The 15,442-nt window shown below is 43.4% G+C and overlaps 1 protein-coding gene across 1 annotated transcript in view; it reads left to right on the plus strand.

The window, feature by feature from the left end:
* Positions 1-15,442, plus strand: part of STAB2 (stabilin 2) — an 805,158-nt gene that overhangs the window by 789,485 nt on the left and 231 nt on the right. The window contains 1 exon segment of the mRNA XM_069228991.1: positions 12,592-12,708. Within this exon segment, the coding sequence (XP_069085092.1) occupies positions 12,592-12,708 (117 nt within the window).

Below are 15,442 nucleotides of genomic sequence, written 5' to 3' on the forward strand. Positions count from 1 at the left end.
CGACTACTGCAACCTTGTATTGCTGATCCTGCCGCCTTCTCGACTGTTTTCACGGTGGTACATGCTCTGGGGGTAGCCTGCCTCCTCTCTGCACTAGGAGCTCTGAAGAAATCTTCCGTGGGTTGACGGAATCTTCCCCCTGCAACCGCAGGCAACAAAAGACTGCATCACCGGTCCTCTGGGTCCCCTCTCAGCACGACGAGCGTGGTACCTGGAACTCAGCAACTCTGTCCAAGTGACTCCCACAGTCCAGTGACTCTTCAGTCCAAGTTTGGTGGAGGTAAGTCCTTGCCTCCCCACGCTAGACTGCATTGCTGGGTACCGCGTGATTTGCAGCTGCTCCGGCTCCTGTACACTCTTCCAGGATTTCCTTCGTGCACAGCCAAGCCTGGGTCCCCGACACTCCTAACCTGCAGTGCACAACCTCCTGAGTTGTCCTCCGGCGTCGTGGGACTCCCTTTTGTGTCTTTGGGTGAGCTCCGGTTCACTCCTCTTCGTAGTGCCTGTTCCGGCACTTCTGCGGGTGCTGCCTGCTTCTGTGAGGGCTCCCTGACTTGCTAGACACCCCCCTGTCTCCTCATCTGAGTGGCGACATCCTGGTCCCTCCTGGGCCACAGCAGCATCCAAAAACCCTAACCGCGACCCTTGCAGCTAGCAAGGCTTGTTTGCGGTCTTTCTGCGTGGGAAGCAAGCTTCTACACGACGTGGGACATCCATCCTCCAAAGGAGAAGTTTCTAGCCCTCTTCGTTCTTGCAGAATCCACAGCTTCTACCATCCGGTGGCAGCTCCTTTGCACCCTCAGCTGGCATTTCCTGGGCATCTGCCCAATCTCGACTTTGTCGCGACTCTTGGACTTGGTCCCCTTGTTCCACAGGTACTCTGGTCTGGAAATCCACTTTGGTTGCATTGCTGGTGTTGGTCTTCCTTGCAGAATTCCCCTATGACGACTTCTGTGCTCTCTGGGGAATATAGGTGCACTTTACACCAACTTTTCAGGGTCTTGGGGTGGGCTATTTTTCTAACCCTCACTGTTTTCTTACAGTCCCAGCGACCCTCTACACGCTCACATAGGTTTGGGGTCCATTCGTGGTTCGCATTCCACTTTTGGAGTATATGGTTTGGGTTGCCCCTATACCTATGTGCTCCTATTGCAATCTACTGTAATTCTGCATTGCTTGCATTACTTCCTTTTGCTATTACTGCATATTTTTGGTATTGTGTACATATATCTTGTGTATATTTGGTATCCTCATACTGAGGGTACTCACTGAGATACTTTTGGCAAATTGTCATTAAAATAAAGTACCTTTATTTTTTGTATATCTGTGTATTGTGTTTTCTTATGATATTGTGCATATGACACCAGTGGTATAGTAGGAGCTTTGCATGTCTCCTAGTTCAGCCTAAGCTGCTCTGCTATAGCTACCTTCTATCAGCCTAAGCTGCTAGAAACACCTCTTCTACACTAATAAGGGATAACTGGACCTGGTACAGAGTGTAAGTACCCCTTGGTACCCACTACCAGCCAGGCCAGCCTCCTACACAATGCTTCGTAACGACGCAGCCTCACACCCACCACTCCGCAGCAAGGACCCGATGCCTCTTCATGACATCAGCTCCTTCATTCCGCAGCACCGAAACAGCGATGATGCAATCCCTAACTCTGTGCACCAGCTTGTTTCCTCACTTTCACAAGGTACTGTACCTGTGGGTCCATTTGACTCCGGGACTGGCACCATTGGCGTCGGATTGTTGGGAATGACTTCGTCATGACCCCGTGATATCACCTAATTGAAGCATTTGTGTTTCTAAAGATATTTTTGGGTTTAATCTTTAGAAATTCATAACTTGACTTGTGTTTGTAGGATTTTTGTCATTTTGTTCTTGTTGTGTTCAGATAGATATTTGCTATTGTTCTAACCTGGTGTTCAGTCATTTTGTAGTGTTTTCACTGTATTACTGTGTGTGTTGGTACAAATACTTTACACATTGTCTCTGGGTTAAGCCTTTCTGCTCATGCCAAGCTACCAAGGGGGTGAGAAGGGGTTAAATAGGTGTGTTTCTCCTTTGCCATGACTAGAGTGAGGGTCTTTGCTTGGACAGGGGGTAACGTGACTGCCAACCAAAGACCCCGTTTCTAACACCCTCCTTGCCATTTCTCACCCTCCTTAACTCACCTGTACCATCCTTTCCACACCTTATTTCTTAAATATCACTCTTTCTACTTTTCACAGTTTCCTTCTTTTATATATTTCTGTTTCTCACTCTTTGTATCTTGCTCCTTATCCTGTCCCTCTCCATCTTGCTCATTTCCTGTCTTCCATATTGGCCACCTGAAGTTGGCTCCCTGAAAGACTCTGTCCATTCAGCTGGTGAGATATAAATTTTGTGATGAAGAAATGTCCTTCATAAATCTCCCATCTCATTCCCTTTACCTCTCTGCTGCCCCTTGGAGTGCTTCGAAGTGTTGTTAGTGTGGCCCAAGCAACCCCACCACATAGCCTCTGCCTCTTTCAGACAAGTACTTTTTTCCTTCCTGCCTTTTCTCGCCCACCGTTCCCTTCCCCCATACTTCTCCCTCTCTTACGCTATGCCTCTTTTCCTGAGTACATGTCCTCATAGTCTTCATTTCTCAAGGCCATCCCGCTTTGAACCACCTACATTCCGCAGTCATATGGTTGTTGTTCTTAATAGGATTAATCCTGTCCTCGAGGAGTGTAAAGGCAGCTCCTAGGATTCAGTAACCTAACTAGTGGACTGTAGCTGTTCAGTACTTCAAATGTGGTAAAAGGCTACGAGAAAAGTGAATATATTTTAATTGTGCTACAAAAGGGCATATGGAACGCCTGGTGTGTCGCACTTTGTGGCAAATTCACTCTCTCACGGATACATGTAATCTGCTTATAATTGCAGAGGTCAGTGCTAATGCCCAGTATGCACAGTGGACATGGCACTAATGAAGGAGAGGCTCGCGGAGTTTTGTGGTGGGGGGGACGATGCTTGCGGGGTGGGGTTAATTTTTTCTAAAAAAACAAAAAAAAAATTACCGTTATTTTTGCCGCCACCACCACCTTGCCACTCCTTTGCAGCAGCTGCAGGCACAAGCTGCCAGTCTGTCCTGCAGCCAATCCGAACACAGCTGCCATGCTGCTGGCAGTATGACAGCAGCATTTGGATTGGCCAGAGCGCCCAGCCAGGCGCTACCAGGCAGACTGGCAGCCTGTGCCTGCACTCTCCAGCCTGGTAACACAGTGCTGGGTTGGAGAGAGCCCAGTGGCATGTTATGCTTGGCCGGCCCGAGATGGCCGACCAAACATACATGGGCACAGAGGGGGGAGTGCTGAGCACTCCCCCTCCGTCCACGTCATAGCCTGTGGTCCCGTCCCTTTTACTACAAAATGATAATAAACACAGTTTATTATCGTTTTGTAGTAAACGTTTTGCAGCTGCTGGCGGGGGGCAACACACCTGCACTAATGACGACCATGCACACAGCACCTCACTGTTTATTTTTACTCTTTGAAATTTGCAATAACGAATTTAAAGTGCTTTAGTTTAAATAGTGAGGATGAGCTATTTTATATCCATCACTGGGTCGTTTTCTAAGGTTCGTTGATTGGCGCTGTACCTCAGCCACAGACTGTGCAAGTAACCAGCAAATATGGCCTGGCCCGTACCGTCCACACTTCTGGAGACACCAGCTGTACAACCTTGAGCACCAAAGTCCCACCAAGTTATGTGATTTGCATACTTAAATAAATTTGTCGAGTGCATGGATGAGCACCTTTGCAGGTCAGCCTTTCAGTGGAAACCTGACTGAATATGATTCACAATGTACACATTGATAAAATGAGATGTACTTTTGATGTCTGACTTCCCACCTTCCCTAACCAACATCTGTGAATCTGTGTCCCTTTTCCACATGTGGAGCCGGGGTAGAAATGTTGCACCGTGCGAATGCTGTAAACCCAATTATACAGAGACTAGCAACGATAGTTTTTGTTACAATTTATAAAACTGCTGCTACAAAGTTGGGAAATCATGTCTGAAGGGCGTTTATTTCAGCGTTATTAGGGAAAGTCGTTTCTGGATGGAAATGTAGTTATTTCATACTCAGTTATGCAGAAACGAAAGACTCCTGCCTAATGTAGCATTAGGTGAAAACTCGAAATATAAAAGGGGAGAGGCATGGGTTGCAGTCTAAAATAGGTTTGTCTGTCATTCATATTCCCACAGCATTATTTTAATAAGAAACAAACTCAAGTAAGGAGCTGTCAAATTAGTGCTTCTTCGCCCCTGCAGCTCCCCACGGCAGCCTTTTCTGCTGAGCCCTGGTCAGGACAGCAGCGAGTTATGTGGGCGCTGGGAAGGTACATTTGCAATCCTAACTTCAGTCCTAGAATATATGGTGAAAGGGTAGCTTTCCCCAAAATAGTCCAGGAGGCTTATTTACTATTCTAACTCCAGCCCTGAATCCTTATAAGGAAAGTTAAACATTCCCCAAGTACTTTTGTTAAACAAGTGTTCAAAAGATGTAATTTTAAATTGATGAGAAGTGCTGCCCTGAATGTGCAACTCAGGGTAATGACCTCAATAAGATGATGTAGCCAAAGAAAGAAGTGAACCCCTCTGGCAAGATGACCCTGAGTGAGATGTCCTTCATATCCGATTGTGAAGAAAAACTGACCAGCGGCTGAGGTCCGACAGTCAGATCTTATCAGCCAGGTCTGGTACAGTGTTTATTCTCAGCTCAGCAGCTGTTCAGGAGAAGGCCTCAGGCTTGGCAGATGATTTCCACATTCCTACCTATTCACTTGAAGTGAGCCACGGTTCCGAACATCAAAAACAGATGTTGGGGAGTGACATATATAGATACTGGAGTGCCATGAGCAGACTGGTGTGTGAGGGCGCTGATGAATGGAATGCTTAAATTAATTCTTAAATTAATCTCAGCCACTGGCAATCACTCAGGCTGCATCCCAATTCCCGAACTGGAACTCAAGAAACGCAGGACCAGTTTTGGCCTAGTTACGCAGGACCAGTTTTGCCCTAGTTACGGGTTCTTCAGCCTGGTATAGTCTGGTTCCAGTGGCACAGTGAGCCCAGGGCCCATGTTTAAGTATGCTGGGCACACTTAGGGCATCAAAAGCAAAAATAACAAGGTGATAGATGGAATGCTTGAATTAATCCAACCCACTGACAATTGCTCCGGGATGCATCCGAATCCATTATTTTTCACCCACCATGCCACCTCAGTTTGTATCCAGTGATATGCAAATCAGTCATGACCGTTACTTGCCTTTGGTTCCTTGTGTTCAGATTCAGGGAGGACCTGGCCTGGCAGTTCGGGCTGGATTGTTTCCTTGAGGAACATGGTCAAGACTGATTTGCATTTGGCTGGGTCCAAACTGAGGTGCATACTGGGCAACAAATAGTGAATTGTAATGTGGCCCAAGCAATTGCCAGTGGCTACAAGTAATTTAAGTATTCCCTCCATCTCCTTGTTATTTTTGTTTTGCCATGTCAAAACCAGTGGCAGACAGATAGGTGGTTCACATCCATCTCATTGGTGCCTATGAGAATCCTGGGGTAGAGGAACATAACAAACTGGCCTCCAGGAACTTTAATGTATTCTGTCCCAATGTTCTCAATGTCAGAAGATTTTATTATAACAAGGCATGTCCAAAGGATGAGAGACAAGAGACATATCCTCCAATATGTGTGTAGAGCACTGTATACATAGTAGATATTATACTACTATTTGTTACTTCAAGCTTTGGGTAAGGGTGTGTCAAATGATGCAGGCCACTTATGAGTTGAGACCTTAAGGAAAAGTGTGTGTACCTTTCGATTTGACCATCGATGGTGGGAAATGGAAAAGTGGGGGAAAGAAATGAACACATTATCAGTATAAAATATGTCATATAATGGAAAGACGTTATGACAATTTAGAAAGTGAGCGAATTGATAAGAGTGTAGTTTCTTGTGATTTTAGTAGTAGAAAGCTAAATTTCAATATAAGACATATCATGAAGTAATTTATCTGCCCATCATTATAGTTGAGTTGAACTTTTGGAGAAAGTTCCTGCAAAAGACTATAAGCTTTGACGATAGCTATATGTTGTTTTTTTAGTGTAGGGAAACCATAGGGGTTAAGGCTGCCATTCTGCCTAATAAAATGTCCTTTTCTTTAAGGGTTAAACTATCTACAGGCATAGGTCTATGGAAAATGTGCATCTGCATCATGTTTACTCACTTGAAATAAATTTTTCTGTTTGGATGCATTCCTTTCAGTCGCTCTAGGCCTGATACCTCCCCCAAATATAGCGGTGCTTGCGATATTCACTCTACCTATATACACATTTACACCAAATTTTGTATGTGTATTTTTTTGGTAGAAAAAATGCATTTAGAACACAATTCCATACCCACCTATTATTATGAATTTAGTTGTTTCCAAAATTCCCAGACACCACTTGCCTACACTGTACCTGGGCAAACACATTTTCTCCCCCTTTTTTTGATTTAGGACTTAAGAAGAAATAATGGCGTAAGGTCCACAAAAAATTATTTATAGAAATTACTAAAATGTGTTAACTAAAAAGGCTACCCAGGGGTTTGTTTGAGTAGCACGTAGAGAGAAAAGAATAAAAATAGTAATCACTCTTTTCAATTAAAGTCAATAAGGTCTTTTGTTGTTGCAAAAGTCAATGGGAGCCCATCAAAGTCTATGAAAATTTAAAATAGCTAAGATGTTTTAAAGTGTCTTTAATGGTCCTTTGGCCAGCATGCTAAGCTGTAAGTGAAAAATGGTAACCAAAGTATGATGGTTGGACGAGGTTGGCAATTTGTGTATTCCTGTGAATCCAAACCAACATCACAACCTACAAAATGCGTATGCTAAGTGTTAGACCTGTCCGCTCTTGCTGTAGTTTTCCCAGTCTTTTTGCTTCTGACCTACTGTTTTTGATCCTCTGCTGAATTTCTTTTTTGTTGGCTTTAGGACTCTGAGCACTTTACCACTTCTGACCAGTTCTAAAGTGCAGGTGCTCCCTGTCTAAATTGTATTGGAGATGTATCCATGATGGCATATTTGATTTACTATTAAATCCCTAGTAAAGTGCACTATGTTTGCTCAGGGCCTGTAGATCAAATGCTACTAGTGGTCCTGCAGCACTGATTATGCCATCCACATGAGTAGCCCTGTAAACATGCCTCAGACCTGCCACTGCAGTGTGTGTGTGCAGTTTTAAACTACCATTTCGACCTGGCAAGTGCACCCACTTGCCAGGCCCAAACCTTCACTTTTACTATATGTAAGTCACCCATAAAGTAGGCCCGTGGTAGTCCCATTGGCAGGGTGCAGTGTATTTAAAAGGTAAGACACATACTGGTGTGTTTTAAATGTGAAATACTGATACATTTGTTTTTCATTACTGCAAGGACTATCCCCCTGATAGGGTGACATAGCGATGGCCTTGACATAATTTCTAAGTGTAAATTCCCATTGGGAGCAGATAGAGATATGGAGTTTGAGGGTCGCTGAACTCACAATTTAAAAATGCATCTTTTGGTGAAGTTGGTTTTTAAATTGTGAGTTTGAAAGTGCCAGTTTTAGAAAGTGGGCATTTTCTTCCTGAATGTCTACTGAATACACGTCTGGGTCAGAATGACAGTTGGGCTGTTTGTGCATTCACTCTAGACAGTCACACAAAGGAAGCTGAGGTCTGCCCTGCAGATCCTGATAGCCCATCACCAGGCTGATGGGTCTTCCTGAGCTAGAGTGGTGGAAGGAGATGACACTTGCACCTATAATAGGGCTGTGCTTGTCCTCACACAAAGCAGTCTCCAACTCCCCGGAGCGTGTCTGGGGCCAGGGCAGGGAAAGGCAGGGTCCTGTGCACTACGAAGACTTCTCTTTGAAGTTTACATACTTCAAAGACAGAAATGGTTATAAGTATTGGACCTCTGACACCACATAGTTAGAATCCTTCTGGATTGAGGAACGTCTGCGAGGAAGAAGAGGTGGATGCTGTAGGAGGGACTCTCACTCTGCCTATTGCTTTGTTGTGCTGTCCAGCTGCTTGCTTCTTCTGTCCTGGGAGTGAAAGCACTGGACTTGGCCCACATCCTGCTTGAGAAGTCAAAGACTTCACCTGCCATCGCCTGGGCTCTCTTGATGAGAGTCCTGGCTTGCCAAGTGGTGCCAAATCCAGTTCCTGGTCCCTTGGGAGTGAGTTCTGGTACAACAAGGAAGAAACTAGTGCATCAATTCCCAGAAGAACTTCAGAACTGGCACGGCTTTCTGACCCTGCAGTGCTGCCAGCACTGGAGCTGTGGTCCCAGCTGAGTGCAACAACTGTGACCTTCAATGCAGGCTCGATGCCACCACAGCGCCACTGAAGTCCTGCCACAGCTTGAGTCCAGAGTGCTGTGTCGCCGACATCTGTGGCATCCAACTCTGCTGCAACACCTGTGGCCCCGTGGTGTGATCGCGACACCGTGAAGTCGACGCCTGACGTCTTGGCCTGCTGGATTAATCAACCTCGCCATGTTCTAATCAACCGACTCCTCGCAGCCAACGCCACATCACCTCCTGTGCAACCATAAGGAACCAACACCTCACCTCCCCTGCCTAGCGGTAAGGAGCTGATGCCTTACCTCCCTGGTGGCATGAAGAAACCAACGCCACACCGGCTCCAGAGACGCCTCACCTCCCTGACTCTGTGCAACATCTTTGTTTCCTCATCGTTTTTGTAATCAGGGTCTACTTGACTTCGTGGCCAGCCACGTTCCCTTGTGGGTGACGTCGGACTGTTGGATGCAACCCTGTCAGATTGTCTTGATAGCCCCAGTTGGTGCTATTGTGTTACTAAGTGCTATGCTACATTTAATCTAAGGGGTGCAAAAAGTAGCTCTGGCGATCAACCAGAAGATCAAAGTGGTAAATCAACTTGTTCAACTACTGCCGAATTTCGATGGGACTCGCTCCCTCAGGCCCTAAATGCCTCTCACACGGCATGAGTAGATACCCCAAATGTAATTTGCCCTGAAATGGAGTCCCTACGACTATTTTCTTGTAACATTGCTGGCAATAAATCATTACTACAGATCGGTATTCCACCCAACACTGGGAACATATGATATAATTGCCCTCCAGGAAACGCGGTCTCAACATGATCTTCCAATAGTAGGTTTTATATCCTATCGAACCAAGGCAGTCAAGCATAAGCAACTTGGTAGACCCAGTGGGGGGGTCTAGCGGTTTACTTTTCATTGCGCTTAAAAATAATCACAGAAGTGGAACCAGATTTTCAAATCATAAAACTCAGCAATTGGGCTGCAGGAGCCAGACCACCACTATTACTGGTTAATCTTTCCATTCACCCTAGCATTTCCCAGAAGAAGGTCACAAAAGTTATTGGCAACCATTACCAACTATAGGCAATTTTATCCTGATTAGGATGTGATACTGACAGGTGACTTCAACTCTAATTTAATCCACACAACACAGGATAATGAAATGCTTGATACATTGATAACTTAAGGTGGAATGTTCCACCTCAGGCAAATCTGAATGTTAAATGTTGTGATCCACAAGGAGAGTTCCTAGTCACCTCACCTGAATTTTTAAGAATGCGGTTACTAAATGGTAGATATCCATAAGACACTCCACCAAGCTATACATATTAAGGTCTTAAATCGTGATCTATCATTGATTATACAATAGTTTCCTTACCCTTAATCCCCCTGGTACAGCAATTTGCAATGAAATATAGCACATCCAGTGAACATTCATTGACAATTTTATTTTTGGGATCTTCAACACCAGTTCACATTTGGGAGCCCACACAAGTGGGCATTATTGATTCAACAAACCTAAAACGACTGCGATGGTCATCGGAAACAATAGTAGACATAGCATCATCTGCCAAACTGATAATGATGGAAAGTCTAAAGACCAACGACCACATAGTAGAAGCCTGGGCACACTTTGGAAAGAAACTCCTAGAGCATTATTCTAACCTAACACCACTTTGGCCTGCTACTCATTGCTCTAGCCTTGTAGGTTGCATTTGTCTCTCTAAATCATGCAGACCGCTCAAAAAAGAAGCAAAGGAAATTGGCAAGGCACCTGAAAGCTCACCCAGGTAATCTCTTCCTTTGGGAACTCTTGAAGAATTCAAAGAAAGAATACAAGAAGCAAATCTGGAAGGAAAAAAGTGAAGCAAAAGATCTCTTCTGCACAAAAATAATATACAGTGCCAGGCAGAATAACCCCAGGCTATTCTGGGAAATTGATTATTGTCTTAACATCAGAGGAAATCTTATTAACAACTCCAACATCTCGGAGACTGATTGGGTGAATCATCTTACTGAAACCTTCTCTATTAGGTCCAAAAGTAGAGCCATTTCTGCTTCAGTAAATATACTGGCAACAACTCTGGTAAAAAGTTCTCCAGGCCCAGCAGACTATGACTTTAATCCCAGTTCATCTTCAGTTCATAAACTTCTTAGTGAGGCCTGGTGTGATGGGGCTTCTGGGTCAAATGGCCTACCACACGCCATTTTTAAAGAGAATGCAGAATTTTGGTGTGGGGTGGTACTATCTTTATATCAGGAAATCAAATTGAGCTGTGCTGTTCTTGAAAGCTGGTGCGGCTCCATTATTAATCCAATACACAAGGGTGGGGATAGGGCCAACCCTGCCAACTATAGGCTCATAGCCCTCCTTTATTCAGAGGTAAATTATTATGCTGCACTGCTTTTCGCAGACTTAACAAACTGATCCAATAAAAATAACATAATTCTCCCAAACCGAACAGGCTTCAGAAAAGGAGTGGGCACCTTGACAAATATACTAGTCACCGCCTCTCTTGTAGAACAAAGCAAAACTGCAAAATAAGAAGCTATATCTTTGTTTCATTGACTTCAGGGCCTCTTTTGATCACATCAACAGACAGTTGCTCTGGAGCAAGCTGAAACATTGGAGCTTACTGGACCCTAGTACTGAAGGCAATACTTTTAGTGTACACGACACATGGGTTGATGTAAAATTTGGCGATGGTACGAGACTCTCAAGAAAAATCCCTACGTATCTCAGCCTCAAACAAGCCTGTGTGCTGGCCCCACACTCATTTAATCCATTCATGCCAAACCTCACCCCAAACCTGGATGATGCAAACTCACACCCACCTCGTTTGGGAACTCTCCCCCTTATCTATACATCATATGCTGATGATTTTGTCTTGTTTAGTCAAACGAAGGTGGGCTTGCAAAGATCTTTAAATATATTGGCTAACTATGCAAATTCTGACCAATTGGAGATCTATGCCTCAAAATCTAAAATAATGCTAACTGGCCCTCGACGGATGCCTCCTGTGAGAATGGAGCTGAATAATATTTCGCTAGACTCAGTGCCGCACTACAAATATCCGGGCATATATTTGGATACCCGGGCACTTTCTTACAGCAGAAACAATATATTGGAAAAAAAGACTGCAGCTCTAATATATGCTTTTACTATCTTGGCAAAAAAAGTTAGATGGTCCTTCAGACCATCCGCTGCTAGCAGTGATTTCCTCTAAGCTACTTCCTATAATCACCTATGCTAGTGTGGTGATGCGTGGCTTGGAAGCAACACTTCTAGATAAAATCAAGCTTAATGTTTTCAGGTGAGTTTTCAACTTACGACGATTCACATCTCCAGCACAGCTTTGCCTGGAGTTCGGACTAACGAGACAACAGTTACCTAGGAAAGCTTCCACGATTAAGACATGGTATAAAATCTGTTGTGCTCAAGATGTTCTTAATAGTGTCCTCTGGTCAGCTCTCAAAAAAGATCAACAATCGGCTCATAACAAATACTTGTGGTCCTCAGTCAACCAACTGCATTTGGAAGAGTTATGGGACACCAGCCTCTGGTATGACTCTTTTAAAGAGGGAACTAATAGGGACTACAAACTAATGTCATTTATCGAAGATAAAATCAAATTCAGTGCCTGCTCCCATGCATGGATGATCATAAAGCAATATACTAATCTGGTTCCGGCTATTTATCTTTCCACTCCATTTCCGGCCCGAATCGAATCGTGTGTATGTTGGATTTTTGTCATTTTGGTCTTGTTTTACTCAGATAAGTACTGGCTACTTTTCTAAACTGGTGTGAAGTACTTTTGTGGTGTTTTCACTTTTACTGTGTGTGTACAAATACTTTACACATTGCCTTTGAGAGAAGCCTAACTGCTTGAGCCAAGCTACAAAAGGGGTGAGCAGGGGTTATCCTAGTTGTGTGACTCCCTTACCTGACTAGAGTGAGAGGCCCTACGTGCACAGGTTGCAAACCATGGCCAACTAGAGATCCCATTTTTAACTTTAAGCCACAGAAGGACTAATAAATATAGCTATAATATAGTGCTATCAAAGCTTCGCTTTTGCCAACATGAAGAGTATCCCGACTGATCTGCAGGAGAGTGAGTTCATGCTTGTAGTCCTTGCAAATGTGTTCTCCATCACTAAAGCTGTGTTATCCTTTCACATACAGAGATGGTGTTTAGTACAATATTTTAACTTTCACTTTTGGTTCGCAGTCAAATGAAAATATAAGTGTGTCAGCACTGGACAAGTCTTCGTTATCAAACCCAATGTATGAAAGCTCTACCACTTCTGTGGCATCTCCCTCCGAGCCTACCTACGATGCATTTTCTGTGAGTTTGTCATCAATGCATTATCTTTGTTTTCACTCTGTCCGTTTAAGTGGGATGCTTTCGTGGTGTTTGGTGGAATGACCACAGATAGATTGATGTTGTTTGAAGACACTGAGACAAATACACAAACAGCAAAAATAGAACCTAGAGACCCAGTGAAGTCATGGTTTCTTCCATACTTGGCAACAGGTTTTCAAAAGTCTCCCTCATTTTCAAGTAGGGAAGTGACCTTAATTATATAATATTTTGCAGCAAATTGTTCTATTGCCAATTTCCAACATAAGCATAGTACAACTGAGGGCTGACCCCAGTCATTGGTGGTGGGTACTAAATATCAGAAGTGTCCACAAGCTTCACAAGTCATTGCTGTTATGAACTCCAAAGCATTATTGGGTGGCATATGTCCTGGTATTTAAATCTTGTGGCTGCATTTTATTGCCAACCCTTCCTATTTACATACATATGCATCTAAATATACACATTTAGTTAGCCTGCTTCTAAGTTCTAGTTTTCACATATGAGGGAACAAGGGTTATAGTTATTTTCTCAATCTCAGAATAATGAAATCTAATAAAATAAGGAAGCTAAGATTGGAAATTAAATTCCAGGGGCATTACGCATGACCCTACAGGCCTGGGGACGCTCCCAAACCTTTAAGCCCAAGTCCATGATATCTGTGAGATATGGAAGTCTCAGGTGCCCCGCATCACATGTTGCAGAAGAACCCCATTATTTTGTGTTCCCATATTGTTCCGTTTCCCTGGCTGCACGGTCCATAACTATCCCCTAGGTTACATCTCACAAGTTTTGTCAGTAAAGCCAAAATAATATTATCAGGTCTTACTTTTCATCACTGAAAGGACCTCTGAAGTAAGACCTTTCTCTCTCTCATGGCAGGAGGGAGGTTCATAGAAGAAATTAGTGTAAGGAATGGTAGTTATGACTGTTTTTTCCTCCTCCCAACCCATGAATTTCTAACTTTAGAAAGGCTTTCATTTTCATTTCTACATTTACAAGAAATATATCATCTGTATTTACACAGAATTCATACACTTTTAACAACAAAAATAGATTGTGGTACCAATAATGTATTAATTACCTAGAAGCAGAGCTGTCAAGTTTCCCAGGCCTATGGGAGAGTAGCTCAGTTCAAGTTTTAGTTTTGCATTCTGGGTTTCTAGTTCTTCTTATCCCATTATAAAATTGGGGCCATATCATGAAGCGCTGTATTGGTGGCGTGCAGAGCCGATCACCTACGTTTTTGCTAAACAGCATAAACCTTCTGCACACATTTACGTAAATACATAACAAACTCTAAATTATTCTATTATAGTAAGGATCTGTTGGAAATGTAGGTGAAATAGGTCCTTTTATTGGCTTTTCATATAAGTCCACAACAGTCAACACTTGTTTCGTCACAAATGTGACTTTTTCAAGGCTAAACAATAAAATCACAGAATTCACAATAGATTTGGGTCTGGGTTATTCCCTGAGAGTGCTATATTTCGTATCACAGGGACGGGTTCGGCCTGGCGTCAAACCCACCCTGTGGTACGAAATATAGCAGTCTCCGGGAATTATGGCCACGGAGCTCCAAAGTCAAGATCTTCGCAGTATCCCAGACCCAATTCCTCTTATGGTAGGGAAAGCGACCCATTTCAGTGTTCAATTCTTCTGGGATTTTGAAAATAAATTGAGGCCTGTAGAACCTAATGTTGAACCTGTCACGTTTTCGATTGAGCAGGAGGATGCCAAAACAAAATCGTATATGACTGTTTATACATAACACACAATATCCTGCGATTTTTTTCATGGCGTTGAATATTGTTAACCGACATTGTGGCTTCTGAAATATTTTTGTTTAGCCTTGAAAAAGTCACATTAGTGATGAAACACCTTTCGGCTGTTGTGGACATATGTGAAAAGCCAATAACAGGACATATTTCACCTAAGTTGTCTACGCATCCCTACTACAGTAGGATAATTTGCTATGTATTTACTTAACTATGTGTGGATGTTTTATGCTGTTTAAAAGTTAAAATTGGTCTCTTGGGGAGTAATAGAACATGAGCTCTGGTAGTAGGGCTGTCATTACCTGACCAGCACCAAATATACTGATTGTTATTTTTCTGATGACAATTTCCCACTACTGATTTAGTTTTTCTTGCATGCGGAGGTGCGGTTTCTTTTTCCACTACTACCAATTTTTCATTTCAGCCTGCGTTTTTGCGTTTGAGGTGTCTCAAGTTCATATATCTCTCCGGTAATGCATGAACTGTATACAGAATGAGTCGGAAACAGAGAGACACAATCTGCTCACTTTCCTGATTTATGCTGTTGTAATTCCATTCATCAACTCAGAGAAGTTTAGAGTTACAGGTATGAACTTTAAGCAACTCAACGCAAAAAACAGACGCTCGGCTCCATGTTCATCCAGCACAGCTTTTCATGATACTTCCACATTGGTGTAGCAGAAGGCCCCAGAGACAGGCTAATAGAGACGGAAGCTGTTGTCTACAGTTCATTTACAACTTCCTTTCATGAGAAATTAATAATTCAAAAGATGTCTAAATTGTGGTTCGAAGCACAAGAGGGGGGAAGGGGTCTAGTTTTGAGGGAAGTTACCCTAAACAGCTTTCTGTACCACACAGAACTAATTTACTCCCATCCACACAAGACTTTACTTTCTCTCAAGAAGTAAATAGCAGTTTAGCCCTTCATCAACTATGCATTC

The sequence above is a fragment of the Pleurodeles waltl genome, chromosome 4_1, assembly GCF_031143425.1.
Source record: "Pleurodeles waltl isolate 20211129_DDA chromosome 4_1, aPleWal1.hap1.20221129, whole genome shotgun sequence".
Taxonomy (NCBI): domain Eukaryota; kingdom Metazoa; phylum Chordata; class Amphibia; order Caudata; family Salamandridae; genus Pleurodeles; species Pleurodeles waltl.